We start from the raw sequence: 22,400 nt of genomic DNA on the forward strand, positions 1-22,400 counted from the left end.
GTAATTAGCTATGCCTGCCACAGACAGACAGATTCTAGACAGACTCTTGTATTATTATTTATTCAAGAAAGCTGCTACAGGATAATTTAAATTAAAATCAATTTCATGAAGGAGAACTATTGGGCATGCCTCTGTCTCCCAACATTTCCCCTGCAATTAGATTGCAATGTCTTTTGCCCTGATTGTAATCCCTTTCTATGGCTATTTGATTTAAAAATTTGTGTGTGTATATAATTGTGTAATGCTGCTTTGGAGACCATTAAGTGGCACACAAATATTTTAAACAAGTCAGTCTACTCAGTAGTGTTTGGAATCAGGTGGGCTGTATGTACTCTAAAGCCGGTAACAAATCGAAGAATTATGAATAAATACTCTTTCCTTACCTCCGCAATCCACAGAATACTAGGAACTAAAGTTTCTTATTACAACATTAAATTTTAATGTGCAAACTACAAAAAATAAAGCTTTAATAAAAATTTATACAAAAACATAACTTTTTTTCCTTTTTTTAAAAAAATCTATAATGTACAGATGCAGCTGTTCACTGCAAAATCCCAAACATGCAATTTTGGTATATCAACAGTATCACAGGGGTTAAAAATGGTAGTGTAGAAGGCCTTGGAATACTTGACACTAGAAACTCCTTTCTGACAAACATGTACCAAAAAACAAAACAGCCAAGCCCAAACTCTGAGACCGGGATCCAAAAATCTAATCCAGTGGGATTTTTGTATGTCCCGCCCCCCACCCCCTTTGAATAGTAAGCCTCCTTTCCATATCACAAACTGGTTTCTAATGGTTAGACAGCACAGGCAGCTGCTGTTTGAGACTCATGAATCCAAAGCTCTCTTGGGTGCCAGGAGCATTAACACTATGGTTCTTTAAATCTTTGCCAGATTAAGTAACTGTATTTCAAAATAATCCCTAAAATTATTTATAAGGGGAAAAATGCCCAGCAATATTACAGGTAGGAGAATTCCTAATACAAACAACCATTACGGAAGACATCCTCTTAAACTGTTCCACCTCTTATGGAGGCACTATTAGAAAATAAGCTCAACGAAAAGGCAACAGTCAGTAAAATTCTTATCTACATCACAATATCTGTATGTCATGCTAAAAGGGGAACAAAACCACTGTAAAGGAAGCACTGGACAAAAGGCCTCTGAGGTGTTATTCCACCACACCGTTACCTGGAGAGTTACTCCAACCAAGTGGAATCCTGACTACATTATTAATTATCCGAAATATGTCTGTATGGCACAGACCCATATCTCATTTATGAGCATTCATGTTATGTTGATCTCACAATACTGGAAGTGAACCTTACATTTTCACTGCTCAGAGGCAGACATTATACTTCCCATTTGATATCCTGTTATTCCTGAAGGAAACCCAGTGGGATAAATCCAGACAAGAGAATTCCACAGATGCAAGAAGTATGATTTTCTCACCTCCTCCATCTCATGGCAGCCTAAAACGTCCCCTGAAATTTTGTCCCATCCCCCAAGAACAGGATTTCTAGGGGCATCTCAGGCTGAGGGTGGGAGAATCCACACTCCATTAGTGGAAATCCTTGTCTATGGACAGATGCCATTTAATGACTTTAAACCAATATGCTGCGACTGGAATTTTGACTACTTCTGTTCAAATCTTTTATGTCATATGCATTTGACATACCAGTGATCTTTGCCCAGATTTCTCCTTCACAGTGGACTCAGGAGGAACATAACATTGTATTATAAACGTAGACTGGAACTTTGCTGCCCCTATTCCCTCTCCATAGGCTTCCACAAGTACCAAATGAGCAAAAGGAACAAACACAAAGACATGGAGCTTGAGAGCTGCTGGTAGCACTTTGTGTCGCTCCTGTGTTTAGGGCAGCTACCATATTATCAGAAAGGGGGGGCTGCTTTAAGAGAGAGCCACCCATCCCAGGGTTCAGAGCATTTTCTAAGTTTCTTCCTACATTCAAGTCAGCTACATTTCTTCTACATTCAAGTCAGCTGAAGGCCTCCTCTCTCTCCTGCACCCTCTGCTCTATGTCATATTGTGCCACGAAACTTTCATCGCACTCACAACACCCAGTCTTTTTCTCCAGGCCCACCTGACCTGAATTCCGCCTTGCGTTTTTCCCACACAGTGTACAACAGCTTGGCTCTTCCCGCACATGGGTTCTCATGTGATTCACCAGGTTGAATTTGTGAAGGAACCTTTTCCCACATTCGGAACACTGGTGGGGTTTGACGCCCGTGTGAACCCTCCGATGTCTGGTGAGGGTCGACTTACGAGAAAAGTTCTTCCCACATTCGGGGCACGGGAACAATGCTTCTTGCTTGTGAAGGGCCTGTTTGTTCATAGACAGCAGGCTGTCAGTATTTTGGCGGGCAAATGGAGCTGGTTGAAGGTTGGGGAAGAGCCGGCTCCTTTGCCTCTTCGTACTTTCCTGGACTAGAAACTCTTCCTCATTTTTTGTTGGGATCTCATCCTCTGCTGGGATTGAAAACATGAATTTCCCATTAACTGATTTTATTTTATGTAGCAGTTTCTTCAAGTAGTAAGCTGCTTTATAATCTTCAGTCACACAGCAACTGTATAAGGATGGAACTGCTCAGGGCTTTTTTTGTACCAGGAACTCCTTTGCATATCTTGCCACACCTCCCTGATGTTGCCAGTCCTCCAAGAGCTTACATTAGGTCCTGTAATAAGGGCCCTGTAAGCTCTTGGAGGATTGGCTACATTGGGGGGGGGGGAGGTGTCCTAATATGCATAGGAGTTCCTGCTACAAAAAAGCGCCCTGGAACTACTTAATACAAAGGGAGAGATGCCAGCCCTCAAAATGTGCTGAAAGTCACACACTACTTTATGCTTCCTAAATATACAAACAGTAGCTGTGATATACAGCTGGCAAAGGCCAGGATTTCTGCACATGGTTGAAGCCCAGCTGCCCCAGTTTGGAAGCAAAATGGATAATGCCATTAGTCCAAATTTGAGAGCTGGAATTGAAAATGATCCCCAGAAATAATTCTGGAATTAGGTCACCAACACGCCACATTGTAGATAAAAACAGAGGCAGGAAAACTCATTTGCAGTCCTCCCCCCCCCCCCCCGCTTTCCCAGCCAGGGATGGAGGTGAGTGAATGAAAGATACTCTATGGAATTGAAGGTCAGACACTTCTGGGTGAGTCTACATTTTCTAGTTAAAGGGTTGCGAACAGCATCCTCAAAGTGTATTTTTCTCCTCCACAGAAGGTCAGAGGCAGCGGTGTGACACTCTGCCCATGCTTTGCTGCTCTTTTCACACAACTGAAGAATGGTCACTACCAAATGCAGAAAAAAATAACTAAGCTGCTCTTCCATATTCAGAGCTCCTTGCTTGTGGAAAGCAAGCACAGTAAGAAGGATCCTAGTTTAACCTTCAGTCTGCTGTGCCAGTTCTACATACATGGAGATATTAATTGGATTAATAAAATTCAGTGTTCCATTCACATTCATCAGCAATTCTGTTGACTGCATGGCTTGCCTTTTATTAAAAGCTTGTGCAGCCATGCTATTAAGGCATGACTTAAATACAACACAGCCAACACAATATCCACCTAGGCTAGAGATCTCTGGTATACCAGCATTACATATGTAGCAGCTGTGTGGCCATATTAAATGAAATGCTGGACATGTGAAAAGTTGCACTGTTAAGTTCTCTTGGCCTGTCAATGTCACATTTAAAACATGACTTATTATTAGATTAGATACAGGGGTGGCCAACGTTAGCTCTCCAGATGTTTTTTGTCTACAACTTCCATCAGCCCCAGCCATTGGCCATGCTCACTGGGGCTGATGGGAGTTGTAGGCAAAAAACATCTGGAGAGCTACCATTGGCCACCCCTGGATTAGAAGAATGTCAGGGCAACCACACTCCTTCAAACCAATGTTCCATCTAGTCCAGCATCCTTTTGATCATGGCCACACAAATGCCCCTGGAAGGCTTAAAGCAGAGCATGCAGACCGTTGTTGCTTCCCCCACTGCTCCCTTCCACCACTATTCTGAAGGTTACTTTTTCTAAATACGAAGACATAATGGCTAATACCCCTAACTAAATGGCTGGAATTATTTATTCCACTCGTTTCTCTAAACTCCTTTTAAAACAACCTAAATTAGAAGCTGTGACTTCCACAAGTTAGTTATTCATGGAATTAAGTCATATTCCATTTTTTAATCAGCTAGCCATCACTGGATGTTCTTGAAGTCTAGTACTCTGGGAGAGGTTGAAGAAGTTTCATCTATGTATTTCCTTCATCACATCAATAATTTGAAAGACTCCTGGCATATAGCCTGTTAGTTATCTTGTCTCTACATGGACAATTCCCCAGACAGTGATACATAAGGCTATTACCCTATCTGCATGCGGGGCACATGAATCCTTACCCAGGGAACTGGGGTTCTCATTAATCTCTTCTTTGGCCTCTCTGCAAAGTGTCATCTGCCTGGAGTCCAACGTCATTTGTTCTGTTTCTGGGAAGCTTACAGCCTCCTCTAGCACATATGGTCCCAGCACCTGAAATATTAGCAAAATATTAGCAAAGGTTCAGGTTCAGAGTGGGGAAAGGGGGGGAAGCTATTTTCAATTAAGACAGATAAAGCTTTTCTGTCTATAAAAAGTAAGGGGTCCCCCTGGATCAACCCAAAAAGGTTTATTGGAGATCACAAGACCTGTATGTACAAAACCCAAGTGGAACAAGGGTTACAGTAAGGAAGGGAATAGGGGGATACTAAATAAAAAAGCTGGCTGGATCCAACACAAAGAAGGGCTACAGACAGGTAGTTATACAGAGAACATGAACAGAACTATTCTCCTAAAAAAAAGTTGAGGATTCTTGTACTATAATCCCAGATTAATACATAAACATTATACAAATGCAACTGTATCAGTCTTCACAGAAACTAGTGTTTAGAAAATCCAGCTGCACCGTTTAGATTAATTTATTGTATTTACAGAACATGAGTTTTTGTAGTAATTGTCTACTTTATCAGACACTATTAGGACTATGAGTAGCAGGCTCAGGAAATCAGGTGTGGTGGAAAGCTTGCACAAGAACTCTTAAAGGGACTTAAGACTTCTTGATAAATATTCCATTACAACTTGTAGCTTGTAGCTCAAAGTCCCTGTAGCACTGATGAAGTAGACAATTACCTACAAGAGCTCTTGTAAATAAAAAAATTACTTTGCCTAAAAGGCACGACTTGATTTTCTTAATATGTAAAGAGAGAGATGCAAAACTACATATCTTCTCAAAGTTCCTGCAAATGGGACGGGCAATGAAGGGAAGCTTAGGCATGTCAATATTTCCAATTTTATCCCACCATTCTCCCAAGTGGCTCAGGGGAAGAGGTCACACAATTCTCCTTACGACAATCCCACAAAATGGGTTAGGCGGAGAAAGAATAACCAGCCCAAGGTGACCCATCTGAGCTTCCTGGCTGAGTGGGGATTTGAACACAGGTCTCTGCAGCCCTAGGTCACAGAGAGTGGCAAAATGTTATGGAGTTTTTGGCAAGGCCACAATGCAAGTCAAGTGGGCTGTGTTGAACCTAGTTGTACAGGAAATTGAACAGCACTGAGGACTTTTGTCAGCCTGATCCACAGACTAAAACTAGCCACCCTGCCTGCCTCACCTTGACAGCTGGATATGTATGTCTCTTGCTCTAGTATTAAAACTTGGATCTGCTTTTAGAAATGGAACAGTATCTACACATATTCTATTTTATAGTGAAATTTTTTACTTGGTTTTGCCCATTTTGGATCCTGTCTATGTTTTATCCCATTATCGTTTTTTTAAATGTTTAATCATGCCCCCTGTTAAGCCCTTTTACTGTAAAATTTCATTCTTTTTTTTGTCTGTGATACTCAAGATTAAGATTGTCCTTTTTATCCCTATTATTATTAATTATCAATTGGCATTATAATTCAATGTATCTATATTATTTTATCTTGACATATGGGCAAATTGTATGCTCATTCCTTTCTGTAAGCTATTGCTATGCCATTAAAGATTATTGGTATTGGTTCTACTTTATGAAGCCATGGCTGCAGGTGTCAGGCTCTGGGCAACAGTCCCACTTTCAGCTTCTTGGTGCTTCAGAGGTAAAGCAAAGAGATATCTACATATCAAACTGGAAAGCAACTCCCAGGAGAAAGACTATCTGGCCAAACTGGAGTTGATTCAGCTGAGGGGATGAGAGAAGCAGGATGAAGAAGTGGGATTAGTAGGCTTCTGGCAGGCCAGTGCTGGGCTGCATTCAACCCTGTAGGCCACAAATAGTGTGGTTTCAGTTATTGCTATACCTTGACAGGGGTCCTTCAGGAAAGCACGCTTTACTTCTGTACTGTTCACATCAGTTTTAAGGGAACACCAGGTTAAGTTCAACCAGCTTTTCTGCAGGTTCAAAAGGGAATGGAGTCCCCCTTGACCACCAAAACCTGCTAGTTATCACACCTAGAATTTTTGCTAGGTGTGAAGAGACTGTAACGGACAAAAGCAATGGGAGATGTAGGGGAAATGGGTGGATCCACACAGCTTTTTCATTAAATCTTGCCATCTCCTCTATTACAGTCCCAGTCATGGCTTTAACCCATGAATGTCCAATATGGATCATGGTTGCCATTTATGGTGGCCAAAAGGGACATACTCTTCCCTTTTTTGCCCACTAGTAGAAAAGCTGCCTGGATCCAACCCACTAAGTGAAAATCTGGCTGGATTCGATCCATAGAGCTTCTCCTCCCACTCTAAGTTCACCTTCCCTAAGATCAAGTGAGGCTGCACCAGAGCTGTCCTCTGCTCTACTCTCTAGACATAAAACAGCCCTGTCTAGGTGATCAGAAGTACCACTTAGAAGGGAAGAAGAAGCAGAACTCTGGAGGAGGAAGCAACACCAGCACAGCAAACACAAAAATCACAAAGATCTTCTTTGATGTATTTCAGGATTATATCTTGCACTCAACAGCAAAAGCTGAAACTCTTTTAAAAAATAAATTTAAAATAGAGATTCCCCAGGACACAACAAATGTTTGCATTTTACATTAGCTCTCAGCTGTGCACTTCCTAGGCTTCTGGCTACCTGAATTAAAAGGACTCACCTGCTGATCCCACCTCTCTCCCTCTCGTTGCTTCAATAAATAATGCTCTGCCAGAGCCACTGCCTGGATACAGGTCTTGGGGTGATACTCCTGAACCCAGTCTTGCATTTCCTCTGGCAGGACAGTCAAGAATTGCTCCAGGATCAGCAGCTCTATGATCTGCTCCTTAGTGCGGCTCTCAGGTTCCAACCAGCAATGGCAGAGCCCCCGTAACCGGCTACAGGCCTCACGAGGCCCCTCGGCCTCCTGGTAACGGAAGTGCCTGAAGTTCTGACGTTGCCTTTCGAGGCTGGCAGCATCTTCTCGTAGAATGGCAGCTTTTACCCTCCTGTAATCTCCGCTTTCCCTGGGATCCAAGTTATTGTAAGCTTGGAGCGCAGCCCCGTTTAGGGCTGGGACAAGCCGGGTGACCCATTGTTCTTTTGGCCACTTGCAGGCATCGGCCACATGTTCAAAGGTAGCCAAGTAAGTTTCAACATCTTCTGTTGGTGTGAGTTCTGGCACTTGGAGGTTCCTCCATGCAGGTGATTGGACTGGTGTAAGGTCCGGGGTTGGCAATTCCTGACCTTGGATTTCCCAGAGCTGGGGAGCTTCCTGTCGCTCATTCCTAGCCCGCTGAGATGCTAGCGGTTTTAGGCTTCCCACAGTTGTCCCAAGCTGCACAATACGAAAGGTTTTGACTGAACCCTCTGATATCCCCAGTGGGTCAGTCCCTGTTGGGTCTGTCTCCTTCTCCGTTTTCACCAAAGGCTGGACTCTTTGCTCTAGTGGCGCTTGACACTGGAAATACTGGGCCACCATGTTTCGCTTTGCTGTTATTTTCCTCCTCATTCTTGGTGCTGACCTTCACTGGCCTTGTGTAGTCTACCTCTAGAGGAGATGGATTTCCCCTGACCAGTTTGGAAATGAAAGAGTCTTTAGGTCTGGATACCAACCTGGAAGAGCAACAGTCACAGAACAAATATCAAACATGAAAGCAACCATTCAAATTCTCATTTAAGTGACATCAATAATGGGGATGCAGCTGTTTGGAGAGATTCATCAGCAAGAAGGAGCTTAAACTCTTACCATGTTGCCCTCATGAGGCAAACTTCTCAAGCTAATGAATATGGATACAGCAAAGAAAAGTCTGAATTCTAGCTGCATCACTCTCTTTTGAAAATATCTGTAATTTGGTTTAATTTTTTTTCAAAAAAACATCCCATGTTAACAAGTTGGGTTGTTTAAATCTGTGACTGACTAGAAACCAGGCCTTTTCCTATTATAGTGCCACCCTAAGTAGAGTTACACCTGTCTAAATACACTGCCTTATTGGACTTCAAAGGATGCAGCTCTGCACTGTAAGACTGCACATTTACAGGCGTAAGTCCTATGGAACTTAGTAGGATTTACTTTTGTGTAAGCATACACAATATTAGTCTGAAGAAGAAGAAGAAGAAGATATTGGATTTATATCCCGCCCTCCACTCCGAAGAGTCTCAGAGCGGCTCACAATCTCCTTTACCTTCCCCCCCCCCACAACAGACACCCTGTGAGGTGGGTGGGGCTGGAGAGGGCTCTCACAGCAGCTGCCCTTTCAAGGACAACCTCTGCCAGAGCTATGGCTGACCCAAGGCCATTCCAGCAGGTGCAAGTGGAGGAGTGGGGAATCAAACCCGGTTCTCCCAGATAAGAGTCCGCGCACTTAACCACTACACCAAACTGGCTCTCTGTCAAACTTTATTCTAAAATATTGGGGGTGGGAGAGCAATTTTCTTCCATCTGTATAAGACTGAGCTCTCTATGAAAAAAAAAAAGTATTGGAAAAGAGAAATGATACAATTTGGTTCAGTTTTGTAAAACTGAGCCAGATAGAGATATCCTATGTCACAGGATATCTCTTTCTCCTTCTGCTGCTGAGTTGTTGGTTTTCCCTCTTTCCTCAACACAAGGCTGTAAAATATGGTTTGGTGATGGACAAGAGACCAGATTAGTTATGACACAAGATTCCTATCCAACAATCTCATGTTATCAACTGAGACACAGCCTTGAAGACATATGCATTTGAATGGCACAGTGGGTGTTTGATTAGTCCCGCCCCACAGTTTGCTTTCCCAATCAGAAAAACCACCCTCCCCAGACTGCTTTTCACCCACAGGGAAAAGCTACAAGCAAGAAAAGTGGAAGGTGTACAAGGATTTGGATAAGAAAAATCAGCCTTTTCCACACCAATCAAATCTGCAGCACCCCCATCCCTTATAATAAAAGCAAACTAATAAAAAAACTAGGTCTAGAACAGGGGTGTTGAACACATTTGTTATGAGGGACTGATCTGACATAAATGAGACCTTGTTGGGCTGGGCCATGTTGGGTCGAGCTGGGCTGGGCCATGTGTGTACCTATTTAAGATTAGGTAGCAGAGATATAAACTTTATGAAGGAAACAGACAAACACATTTTTTTAAAAGAAAAACTTAAATCATACTTAAAATATTAGCACTCATTGGTCTTAAAGGTGCTTTCTTTGTATTTCTCCCATGGAATCCAGGGAACTAGGCAAAGGAAGCTGTGGCTCTTTCCTTCCTTCCCCAAGTGACAGGGGAGGGAGGAGCCTCAGCCAATAGAAGGGAAAGAGGCTTGGCTCAGTAGCTCTGCTGTGCGATTGAGACAGCCTGGAAAAACAAACTCTACCTCCCCCCCACTTCCTCTCCAAGGGAGGAGCCTCAGCCAATGGAGAAAACAGAGGTTTTACTCTGCAGCTCCTGTGTGATTGAGCAAACCTTGCAAAGCAAGCTGTTATGCAGAAGGAAGCAAGAGATAGGGAGAAGAAAGCAGATGATAACCAGTTGCTTGGGTGCCTAATAGGAGCCCTCTGGGGGTCTGATTCGGTCCCTTGGTCATGTTTTGACACCCCTGGTCTAGAAGTTTGTTTGATCCATAACACTTTTTAAAAAGTTGTAACTATGTGTCAGTTGATTTATATATGTAAATAAAAATCCAGCCTCAGTACTCAAGCAAAGTCACCTTCAGCTGTCTGCCTTGCTACAAGGTACATGCAAATGAATGTATTCAAATGAATGTATTCAGTGAATGTATGTATGCCCTACACCAATGCATTTGCACTTGACGAATGGAAAAGAGAACCAGTATCTGAACAAATATGGGGATGAAACCACAGAATCATAACTTGTGAAAAGGGCTGTGGTGACTGGGAAAATCCACTTTAGCAGGGTTGGGTGCATGGAAGAGGGATGCTTAGAACATTTTCCACGTGCCAATTTTCTGCTCCAAATTGTTCGTTTCCCCTATGTGGCATTCCAAATACAAATGAGGTTAGGATTTTGAGCAGAAAATACGTAGGTATGGAAAAGTTTAAGCGTCTTTTCTGTACTTCAGATTTTTTACTTTTGAAAAGACTTCTCTTGAAAGAGAAAAATAAAGCCCACATTCAAGGAGGGTCAGTTGTACTTGTTCATAGATAACAAACAAGTATAGGGAGAAGGAAGCAGATGATAACCAGTTGCTCAGGGGCCTGACAGGAGCCCTCTGAGGGTCAGATTTGGCCCCTCAGCCACATGTTTGACACCCCTGGTCTAGAAGCTTGTTTGCTATACTTGGAGAGCCAGTTTGGTGTAGTGATTAAGTGCGTGGACTCTTATATGGAAGAACCGGGTTTGATTCCCCACTCCTCCACTTGCAACTGCTGGAATGGCCTTGAGTTAGCCATAGTTCTGGCAAAGATTGTCCTTGAAAGGGCAGCTGCTGTGAGAGCCCTCTCAGCCCCACCTACCTCACAGGGTGTCTGTTTATTTATTTTATTGGATTTATATTCCGCCCTCCCCGCTGAAGCAGGCTCAGGGTGGTTCACAACAATAAAAACATTTACAAATATTAAGCATTAATTAATTAAAAAATTGAACAATAATAACAGTTTAAACATATTAAAACAATTTGGTGCTAATGGTACATTTCAGTAACTGTTGTGGGGGGAGAAGAAGATAAAAGAGATTGTAAGCCGCTCTGAGTCTCTTATTCAGAGAGAAGGGCGGGATATAAATCTGCAATTCTTCTTCTTCTACCCACATAGTTAGGCCCTCATTAGGAACACAGAAAAACCACAAAACCCAAGAGCCTGGTTGTGTGGGAGATGGCCATATTCTGTAGGACATGTAGTATTTTGCTATCTGGACAGGAGAGGTGGAACGTGCAGCCTCCCACCTGCCAAAATGGGATGGAAGTAAAACAAGTCACAAGAATGGAAGTAAAACAAGTCTAAGGGTCAGCCTTAGAGGAGCACTTCTGTACTGGTAAACCTCAGTGAAAAGCTCAGCCTGCAAACAAATTAAATAAATAAAAACAAAAAAATGTAGTAGTTTGCTTGCAGGCAGGGAAACGGTTAATAAAGAAGAAAAGTTGCATGGCTCTGGGCTTATTCTGGTCACAAGCTATATGCAGCCTGTAACATTCTTACAACCTTGTGGCACAAAGTAATCCCAATAAGCAACAAACCTGCCATCTAAAGTGGGAGAGAAATTGTCTTTTCCCAGTGGCAAATATTGCTGTCCTACGCCAGGGAAATGCAATACCCTTGGAAAACAAGAACTGCCTTGAAAGACTATGCACATCTATGTAAAGTTCTGAACATCATGTCTAAAAAAAAAAAGACTGCAGAGCTGGAAAAAAGTGCAGAAGAGAGCAACCAAGGCAAATGGAGTGTTTTTCCTATTAGGAAAGCCTGGAGAGTCTGCGACACTTCAGTAGAAAAGGACAGCTAAGGGGAGACATTCAAGTTTATAAAATTAAGCATGGAACGGAGAAAGTGGGTAGAGGGAGCTTTTTCTCCTCTTTCCAAAGCACTAGAATTGAGGGAGAAGAAGCCTCGTGGTACAGAGTGGTAAGCTGCAGTACTGCAGTCCAAGCTCTGCTCACAACCTGTGTTTGATCCTGGCGGAAGTTCAGGTAGCCGGCTCAAGGTTGAGTCAGCCTTTCCATTTTTCCAAGGTTGGTAAAATGAGTACTCAGCTTGCTGGGGGGAAAGTGTAGATGACTGGGGAAGGCAATGGCAAACCACCCTGTAAAAAGTCTGCCGTGAAAACGTCGTGATGCGACATCACCTCAGAGTCGGAAAACGACTGGTGCTTGCACAGGGGACTACCTTTACCTTTAGAATTGAGGGGCACCAAATGAAACTGTTGACCACAAGATCAGGTCAAACAAAAGGATTACTCAACAAATAATTGAAATTGTGGAATTCACTGCCAGTGGGCTAATGATGGCCTCAAGGACAGATAGCTTTAAAAGGGGTTTAGACATTAATCAGTGAGAGTCCCATCAATGGCTACAAAGCTATTGTGACTGAAGAAAACAGTCATATACAGAGGCAGCAAACCCCCAAATACCAGTGTTGGGAGGCATCTATGCCCTGTTTGTCTGGACCTTCAGGACAACTGGTTGGCCACTATATGAAACAGTATGCTGGCCTAGGTGGATCACTAGTCTGATCCAGAAGGCTTTTCTTATGTTCTTAATACATTTGTATATGTTGTGAAGAATGCCCTCCCAATGTAATGTGTAGCAAAGGATGTCCAGATATAGAGAAACCAAAGGAAAGTAGCAGTAAAGGGAACACAAAGCACAAAAAAAGTACCTCAAGTCAGAAGTCCATTGGTTTGGGCCCAAAATGTTGAAAGAAGAGACAATTCCTTCAGGAGTCCAAAGTGTGATATTGAAAAGATTGGCCTTTTTGAAGGAACTTGTTTGTTTACTTCTTGAAGGAAATTGTCTCATGCCTCAAAACATTTTGGGTGGTGACCCTTATGCATCTTTAATGCCTTTGTTTTCATATGGAGAGGAAGACTTTGTACCATTTTAGGAACTGTCACAGATGGAAACCTAACAAGCAGAGCCTTTCTCATCCCTGTGTGATCAGCAACACCTGCCGCACTTCCCTCAGTTTCTAAACCCTGTTTGGGAAGACTGACAAGATGGGAGTTTTTTAAATCCACAAAACCATCTCACCCAGTTTCCCTCCTTATTACAGCCTTCACCTCACATGGCTTTTATCCATGCAGGTCCCCAAATCCCTAGGTGGTCCAAGGGAACCCTTCTCGCATTTTTTCACCAGCCAAAAAGTTGGATGCTCTTACTCATAAAAACCAGGATTTCCACTCATACCCACCACTCCAATGCATCAGCTGGGTTTCACAAAAATCATAGGAAGACACAACTCCTCTAAGTGACTGTGGGGGGGGGGGGGAGACAGGAAACAAGGGATTCTCCCAGTGCCAAGCAGCACAGAAGTGCTTCATACCCTCCTCAAATGCTGCTCTCTTCAGACTCCACCCCACAAAATCTCCAGGCATTTCCCAACCTGGGACTGGCACCCCCACATAGAATTGACCCTAGTGCACTCTTAAGCAGGGCTACTTTTTTTTTTTTTTTTAAGAAATCCCAAAACTGCCTTTTGCAGCACAGGGTTGTTGTGAGGATAAAACAAAAGAAGAGAATGATGTTAGCCACTTTGAGACCTTATTGGGGAGAAAAACAGGATATAAATAAATACAGCAGCCTGACACATAGAAATAAAGCATCTCAAGCTTCTCCCACTGTTTATCCCCTTGTCAGAAAAAGTAATATCTGTTACATTACTGGATGCCAAATACATTTTTTAAAGAAAAAAATGACAATCCTGCAGAACAATAAGCTGTTAAAAGCAACCGTAATTAAATAGCACAAGGAAAGCAAAGTAGGAAGATGCCAGGAAATGGTACCAAAAACCCTCTCACAAATTAAGTTTTAAACAGCAAATGCTCCCTGCCAACCAAAGAATGCTGAATTAGTTAAGCAGGTATCAAGGAATGCATGTCAAGTTCAAAAAAAAAGGTGCTCTTATCTGCTTTTAGGATCTAGCCACTCTCTTTCCTAACCTCTTGCCTTTGCAGCCCACAACCTGTGCCATCTTTTGTCACTATTCTACCCACCCATCGCTTTCTCAAGCATGCTGAGCAGAAGTGGACTGTACAAATGACTAGGGTTCACTGTGTCCAGGTGCATGACAGAATTTTTTTGTATTTCCTTTACACAGAGTCTTTGAGTGTTTCAATGTATACAGTTGGTATGGCATGCATACGGAAAAGCCCAGGCCAGGTGACAGATTTTGTTTCACAAAAGAGGGCCATCAGCGGGCTAGACTGCTTGGCTCCTTCCTCTTCCAGACTGACCTCTGCCCCAACCAGTTACAATGGTCATTTTTCCAAATGCATGCAGAATACACATCCACGGTTCTGACTTCTAAAGCCATAGGCATACAAAAACTGTCACTTAAAACTTTTTAGGGATTTATGAATATGAGTCTTTTTTAAATCAACGTACAGCGCATTTTAAAACTCTAGTGCTGTAACAAGACGGGATCTCTACTTTTTGACAGAACTATTTTTGCTTGTCATGCGACTGGAAAATGCATACAGAGGATCTTAGTTTTGAAAGGTGTACATGGTAAGGATGTTAAAAGACCATAAACGCCCCTATCCGGGTTTATAGCCACAATTATAACCCTGATTTTAATCCCCATTTTCTGTACAATAAGTATATATGCAAAAGGTGGGGTACAAAATTCTGCTCTTTAAACACCCAAATTATGATTTGCAGGAGAAGAGCATTAAGGGATAAAGAAGCCACATGAAAGGATGCATTCAGTGTACACACACTTAAAAGCAAGTCCCATGGAATTCAGAGGAACTTAATGGTCTGCATGTACACTTATCTTCTGCCCCCAGCAATTCAGTCTTGAGTAGGAATCCTTATGTGCAAAAGGTTTTTAATCTACAGGTACAGCATTTCACAATGAGGAAAACCAATACTGTGCAAAAACTTGCCCTACCATGTTCCTGTCATGCAGTTACCAAAGGCACAGGATGCCCAGCAGAACAATCCTTTGTGTTCAGAATGAGGCACTCTGCAATTGTCGAGCAGCTAAGAGGGACTGATTTAAATCACATTTTCCATTGCCATCATATGGACAGCCCAGGCTAGTTTGATCTGGTCACATCTTGGAAGCTAAGCAGGGTTGGCCCTGATCTGTATAGCCCAGGCTACACCAATCTTGTCAGACCTTGGAAGCTAAGCAGAGCTGGCCCTGACTGGTATTTCAATGGGTGTCCTCCCAGGAATACCAGGAGTGTGACACAAAGGCAAGCAATGGCAAGCCACCTCTGAATGCTTCTTGCCTTAAGAACAAGTCTAGCTTGTCACCTAGTTGTGCATAATGCTAAAAGAACTAGAACTTCTGGCTACCAGACAATCTTAGGATCTCCTGGCTATACCACACATACACTATACTACACATTACAATACTTACAACTGGCAACGGCAAACCATTTCTGAATGTCTCTTGCCTTGACAATGCTACGGGGTCACCATAACTCAGCTGTGACTTGACAGCACTTTCCACCACATCGTATTGCTTAAACCAGAGTAACTGGGTAATGTGGTCACTAAAATATGTTAGAGCCAGTGTGGTGTAGTGGTCCATATTATACTAGGATGAGACTTCAGGCTTTTTTTTGTAGCAGGAACCCCTTTGCATATCAGGACACCCTCCCCGATGTAGCCAATCCTCCAAGAACTTACAGGGTTCTTAGTTCAGGGCCTACTGTAAGCTCTAGGCCAGGGGTGGTCAAACTGGCTCTTTCACACATACTGTGTGGCTCTTGAAGGCCCCCCTCCATCTGCCAACTTGGAGAAAGCATTTCTCTCTTTAAATCACCTCTCCAAGCCAAGCCAGCTGGCAGCTTGAAGCATGTATTTAAAGTTGCTTTCTTTCCTTCTCTTCCTCCCTCCCTTCCTCCATTTGCCTTCCTTCTTTCCTGCTCTCAAATATCTGATGTTCACGTCTTGAGGCTCTCAAACATCTCATATTCATGTTTTGCAGCTCTCAAACATCTCATTTTAATTGTCTTGCAGCTCTCAAAGATCTGATGTTTATTCTATGTGGCTCTTACATTACACAAGTTTGGCCACCCCTGTTCTAGGCAAATGGGCTACATCAGGGGTGTGTAGCCTAATATGCAAAGGAGTTCCTGCTACAAAAAAAGCCCTGGATGAGTGGCAAGTTTGAACCCACAGTCTGCCATGGAAGCTTTCTAGGTAATCTTGGGACCGTCACACACTCAGCTTAACCTACCTCAGAAGATTGTTGTGAGAATAAAATTGAAAAGGGGAAAATGTTGTAAGCCAGTTTGAATCCCCACTGGGGAGGAAAATGAGGTATAAAGCCAATAATCAAATGGCTTACAGTTAAACAGCCCATTTCTGCCATCCATGATAATACATTTAGTGTAATTACCTATCTAATAGGAAACTCGATCTTCTACCTCATATTAGAAATTACTGCTTATTTCATGGATAGATTTACTCATTATGTGCACTGAATGACAGCACAATGTCAAACCACAAAGTTAAACGTTAAAAAATAGACACAACTCAGGCTGGCAGAGTGGACTGTTTTCCTCAGTGACAATGAGGGACATCTCTTGGACCCTGGTGCCTGCGATCACTTGCCGTTCTCCTGCTTACAGTATCAAGCTCATAAGAATAATACACTATAGGACCAGTTTCAGCTAGACTTGCAATGCTTTATACATACATACACACACACACACACACACACACACACACACATATATATATACACACACACACACACATATATATATATATATATATACACACACACACACACATATATATATACATATAAAGAGGGCTCTGGCTCAATGCAGCTGACTGAGGGTCACCACCAGTTCAGTTAGAGATTGTGACTGCAGGTTTAACACGCTTACATTCAGATTTAATTTTAACCAAGCTATTTTAAGATGCATATTTTGAAACAAAAAAATATATCAAAACCTGTTTTAAAAATCTGTTTTTTATTAAAAAACCTGTTTTCATTTCCTTTCTAATAATTGATTTTAATTCACTTTCTGGAGGTGCACTCTTTATATAAAGCAGTAACCATTACAAAGTGATTAAAGCAATCACAGTACTGTGAGTGTTTGCCTCTAAGGGTTCCAGAACTAAAGCCTAGTTTGCATGGGACTACAAGTAAACCTTCAAGGTACCCATTAAAAGCATCATAAAGGAGCTGAGAGTTTTATTACAGCTAATAAAAGGGTGGCCTGTCAGTTAGCAAACGTTACTTAAATGCAGCAAGCCAGTCAACCTCAGTTGCCTTCTGTAAAATGGGAACCAAATTTAAGTGAGACTGCTAGCATCATAGGAGCAAGTACAGTAAGAGATCCTAATGCAGCTGGCAATGTGTAGAACCAACAGCAAAACAAAGATCCCTTCATCACACTTTTTTCTTACTTTACTTCCTTATGTGTCTTGACTACATATCACATGGTAAATAACACATCGCACTCAACAGCCGTCAGATCAGGCATTAGAAAGCAAGGGACAGGGGGAAAAGTTACTGTATTGGGCACCAAGGAAAAACAGTCCTCTTGAGATTGCCATACCCACTCTCAAAATGGGAGCAATATGGTGGAAAGTTTTACAGAAAAAGAAACAAAGGCAGGAACACTAGAGCATGATTTTTGCAGTGTGTGCTGAAATCCTCAATTCATACCTCAACACCTCTCAGGTACTGTGTGAAGAGCTCTATATGGCTCAAGCAAGTGAGCCAAATCATGGGCTACTAAAACTTGGCCTACTTGGAAATGAAGCTCCTTAAAATCTGGAATGTTCAAAAGGAATACCCAGGTTAGAAGGCAGTCTGACCCAAAACAAGTAAGGGTTCCTATAGCTTTAAATGGCACATAAAAGAGAGAATTTTGGTCAGTGTAGTTTGCGAACAGGTGTGAGAAAGCTGCACTAGCTAAAAATTCCCTTTTCGACAAACTTATTAAGATTCCACTCCTAACCACACTTGCTTGGGTATAAATCCTCCTTTAATCTCGAAGCTTTATTTCCCATGCTCAAATCGTTTGTACCTACTGACCAGTCTCCCATCAATCAATGTAGGAGGCTGGTGTGGATACATCTTTACATACTGCTCCTACAGGTGTTCAGGATTTCACTCTATTCTCTCTGCTCTTGAAGTCTGATTCTATGCAGCTTTGCTCAAAAGCAAGTCTCACCCGGTTCAAGTGGGGCTTACTCATCACCGGCAAACACGCCATAGGATTGCAATGCCATTTGCCCCAGTGACCAGAAGGGGAAGCTGGTTTCTTCCTTTCGCTTAACGCCGGGTTATAAACACAACCCATTGAACAGCAGTTCCAAACTGCCCCTTTACAGTTAAAAACAAACAGTGCCTCCCAACGCCTCTTTGCTAATCATTTTAAAACTGGTCTGGCAGGGTTTGCCCCCGCCGCCCCCTCCTGAAAGTCAAGCAATAGGCATTTTAAACAAAAAAACGGTAGTTACATTTTCCCCATTCTCTTCCCTCCCCAAGACATCTCTGGGTCCCACAGCATTCTTCATCGTGCCGTGGATGAGCTGCCTGTTTCTATGGTCTACCACTGCGCAAAGCAGTAGAACAAAGCAGGAATCAAGTTTCACCTTTAAGACCAACCAATTTTTATTCAGTTGGTCTTAAGGTGCAACTTGATTCCTGCTTTGTTCTACTGCTTCAGACCAACACGGCTACCCCCTTGGATCTACTGCGCAAAGCAAACAGTGGAAGGAACAGGTCCAATACTTCCTCGTCCCACTCACCCTCGGTGTACTAAGACACTCAGGATATTTGCATTGATGCAGCAGCTTCGGACGGTAGATCGATACCTTCGGTGAGCCCCCGGCTGGTAGTAAGTTCTGCCCCGCGGCATGCACTTGGCACCGGGTGGGTAAAGGACAGGGCGCTGAGCCTTGCTTAACAATCCTGGGAAGGCAACTTCAGCCAAGGCTTCTGCTCCTGCGGGCTTATTCTCCTTGACCTAGCCTGGAGCTGCTGCCGGCGGTTAATTTCCAAAATAAAGAGGTGCCGGGGCTTAAGCCTGCCCGGAAACTGCATCCCTCTGACCTGGGAAGTCCTTCCCCCTGGTGATCCCAGAGATGTGGAAATTGGCCGTGCATTATGCCCTGGCGTTGGAATGGCACTCTGCTTATGCTCAGGAACCCTTCCTTCTTGACTACTCTTTCGTCTGTTCCGAGTGTTGAGAGTCTCCCCCCGTTGTTTTTTTTATAAAAAGGTTCGAGATCTTCAGCTCTGATTCAAATACAGCTTCGTTTTAGCTAAACCAGATGAGGAAGGGTTAAATGGGTTGAGCCCTCTGGGTCCTAGAGCCGCCCCGATTGTGCTAGGGGCAGGAAGTTCATCTTCTCGCAAGCGATCTGGGGAGCAGAGAGCTTTTCAGGGTGCTCTTGGGGGCGATGGAAAGAGAAATGGTTTGAGACTCAGAAGAATAGCCAGGGCAAATAAACAATATTGTTGCCTGTGAAGGGAAAGACTGGGAATAAACTGCTGTAAATCTTTCTGCTCGTTTTAAAAGCGGCGCTTTTTAGCCTGTTTACTCGGCGTATGTCCCAGGGAGTCAAGGAAACTTATTCCGAGGTAAGTGATCATACAATTACAGCATGAAGCTTACCTAAAAAGCACTTTAAAAAAAGATCCTGGAAGCCTGGTTTTAGGCATTTTTCCTCGGAAGTATGTCCAGTCAATCGAGTAACTGCAGTCCTGTGCACATTTACCTGGGAGTAACGCAGTGAGACTTACTTCGGAGGAAATATCCCTATGATTGGGAGGTTACAGAACTGACCCCGAGGACCTTTCTCCCTATGCACAGATCTTGTCTTTGGTTAATGGAGCTTAGAGTTCCACCAACTGGTACTCCTCGCGTTTAGATCTAGAATAGATTTCAAAAAGCCTGCAAATTCTGCTGTTCCAAGAGCGCCCTCGCCTGAACTGAATTATTTTTGCCTCGACAGTGCTTAAAAGTGACAGACTTCTCAAAAGTGCCCGTCAGGCTTAAATAATAACTTAGCGTGCAGCTCTAAACAGAAGATAATGTTTCATCTTTCCGAAGTGGAAAGACTTCATGTTGCTTCCTATAGATCGGGTGACTATTAAAAAAAAGGGGGGGGGGAATGGCTGGAATGTAATAATATTAATGATAACAGTAATATTTCTGGTCAGCTGGCATCCAGGGCTCAAATCTGCAAAATCGTCATATAGTTTTTGTTACACTTCCAGGGTATAATGAAGCTTGCTCAAAGTAATGATTATTTACTTCAAATGTCTGCAGCTTTTTTTTTTTTTTTTACTCAGGTTAAACTCCCTGCTTGCTCTGGCTGTTGCAGAGAGATGGTGAGCGCAGTCCAGCCCCGCAGCGCTGTTTTACCCGCGATTCGAGGGGGGGGGGGCTTTAGAGGGCCGGAACTCGGCGCTGGAGCCGGTTCTGGCGTTGAAATTGACACGCCAGGCTGGGAAAGGGTTCAAAGGATTGAAGGGAGGAGGAGGCGCGGCGGGGAGGCGAAAGTAGGAAGGGAATGGAGGGGCGGGCTGCGGCCAAAGGCAAACTTTGGGGCACCGGGAGGGGGGGTGGGGAGCCCAATTTTTTACCCGCACGCTCCCGGCGCCCTACGCAACCGCCTAGTTTGCCTAGCGGAAGAGCCGGCCCTGCAGCCGCCTTCTCTCCAGGCTACATGTTTTCTAAACAGTAGGGAAATATATATATTTTGTATGACCAAAATTACTGCGGTCCCCCCCCCCCCCAAATCATCAACATTGTTTTTCTTTTCCAAAGTTCTATTGTGTTCCCCCTATTTTAGCTTCACGTGAATATGTGTGAGGTAGGTTATAGTAAGAGATAATGTCTGTCCCAATCTAGTCCCCCAAGAAAGCTTCACATTTGAGCAAGGACTTAAATTCTTATTTTATTCCAATATTCTTCTGGTAGAAAAAGAAGAGATTGGATATATACCCTGCCCTTCACTTGGGAGTCTCAGAGTGGCTTGTGATTGCCTTTCCCTTCCTCTCCCCACAACAGATACCCTGCGAGGTAGGTGAGACTGAGACAGCTCTTTCGAAAACAGCTCTGAGACAACTGTGATTGACCCAAGGTCACCCTGCAGCTGCATGTGGAGGAATGAGGAATCAAACCCAGCTCTCCCAGATTAGAGTCTGTGGTCCATGCTCTTAACAATTATGCCAAACTAGCATACAACACCAACTGTCTCAAATCTCCCAACAACAAAAAATACATTTCTCTGGTTGGATATCTATTGATGTGAGGGGGGGGGATTAAATCTCTATATGAAGATTTCAGAGCCCCCCCCTCCAGTCATAACTGTAGGTGGGATATTAGAAAGAACAAGATCAAACTTTTAGGAAGATTTTTAAGGTCAGGGTAGTGGCTAGGACTGTGCTCTTTTGTCATACTTGTGATTTAAATTTGAAGCTGAGGAGGGATTTTTCCTCCAGGGCAAAGCAGTAAATAGCTCTGCTATTGTTTTTTCAGTCTCCCCACATACAGCATATGAAATGACTCAGTGGTGGTTGTTATTACTAAATGCATTTGTAGGGAGCTTTTGTGGTTTAGACTGGCTAGAGTTTTTTCAGAGGAAAAGAGGTGGGAGGTAGGGGGTCCTGCCTTATCTGAATATTCCTCTGTGAATTCACAGAATTTTTTTTGCATCAGTTGTCCATTTGTAAAACAGAAAACCAAGATCTGCCTAGTACTTTAATTGTTGAAATGAATGATGGAAGAAGGTTTATAAATTGAAAAATGTGCAGTTTAAATAGTGTGTAGCAGCAGAGGGAAACTGCAGCCTGGTTCAAATCCCCTGCTCAGAAGCCCTTGGCATGGCTTTGGATTAGTCACTAGGGTTGCTGCGGTTGCCAGATCCAGGTTGGAGATTTGGGGGTGGAATCTGGGGAGGACAAGGGCCACAGTGGGGTACAGTGCCATAGAGTCTACCCTCCAGAGCATCAGTTTGGAGGTAGTTTGGTGTAATGGCTCAGTGTGGCAGACTCTAATCTGGAGAATCAGGTTTGATACTCCACTCCTCCACTTACAGCCAGCTGGGCGATCTTGGGTCAGTCCTAGTCTTCTCAGAGCTCTCTCAGGCTCACCTACCTCACAGGGTGTTTCTTGTGGAGAAAAGAAGAGAAGGAGGTTGTAAGCCACTTTGAGACTACCAATGAAGAGTGTGGTATAAATCAAACTTTCCTCCTAGTTTCCAGGGGAACTGATCTCTGTAGATGAGATGTAATTCCAGGAGACCCCAGGTCCTACATGAAGGCTAGCATCCCTACTAGTCACTCTCTGTCAACTTAAGTTACTTTATC

The 22,400-nt window shown here is 43.3% G+C and overlaps 1 protein-coding gene across 3 annotated transcripts; it reads right to left on the reverse strand.

Moving 5' to 3' along the window:
* Nucleotides 1-415: 415 nt before the first annotated feature.
* LOC132584524 (zinc finger protein 263-like) lies at nucleotides 416-19,167 on the reverse strand. Of its 3 annotated transcripts, none has more exons than XM_060256421.1 (4): nucleotides 18,830-19,167; nucleotides 7,134-8,068; nucleotides 4,424-4,553; nucleotides 416-2,490 (listed from the first exon to the last, which is right to left on the reverse strand). In XM_060256421.1, exons 2-4 carry the CDS (start codon nucleotides 7,962-7,964, stop codon nucleotides 2,003-2,005), a joined length of 1,449 nt encoding a protein of 482 aa, XP_060112404.1. In that variant the 5' UTR covers nucleotides 7,965-8,068; nucleotides 18,830-19,167; the 3' UTR covers nucleotides 416-2,002. The 3 variants fall into 3 exon arrangements, with proteins under 3 accessions (XP_060112404.1, XP_060112403.1, XP_060112402.1); XM_060256420.1 differs by having other exon boundaries at nucleotides 416-2,493; nucleotides 18,896-19,166; XM_060256419.1 differs by having other exon boundaries at nucleotides 416-2,493; nucleotides 18,830-19,166.
* Between the last annotated feature and the right edge of the window lie 3,233 nt (nucleotides 19,168-22,400).

This window comes from Heteronotia binoei, chromosome 15 (assembly GCF_032191835.1).
Source record: "Heteronotia binoei isolate CCM8104 ecotype False Entrance Well chromosome 15, APGP_CSIRO_Hbin_v1, whole genome shotgun sequence".
In the NCBI taxonomy this organism is placed as follows: Eukaryota; Metazoa; Chordata; class Lepidosauria; order Squamata; family Gekkonidae; genus Heteronotia; species Heteronotia binoei.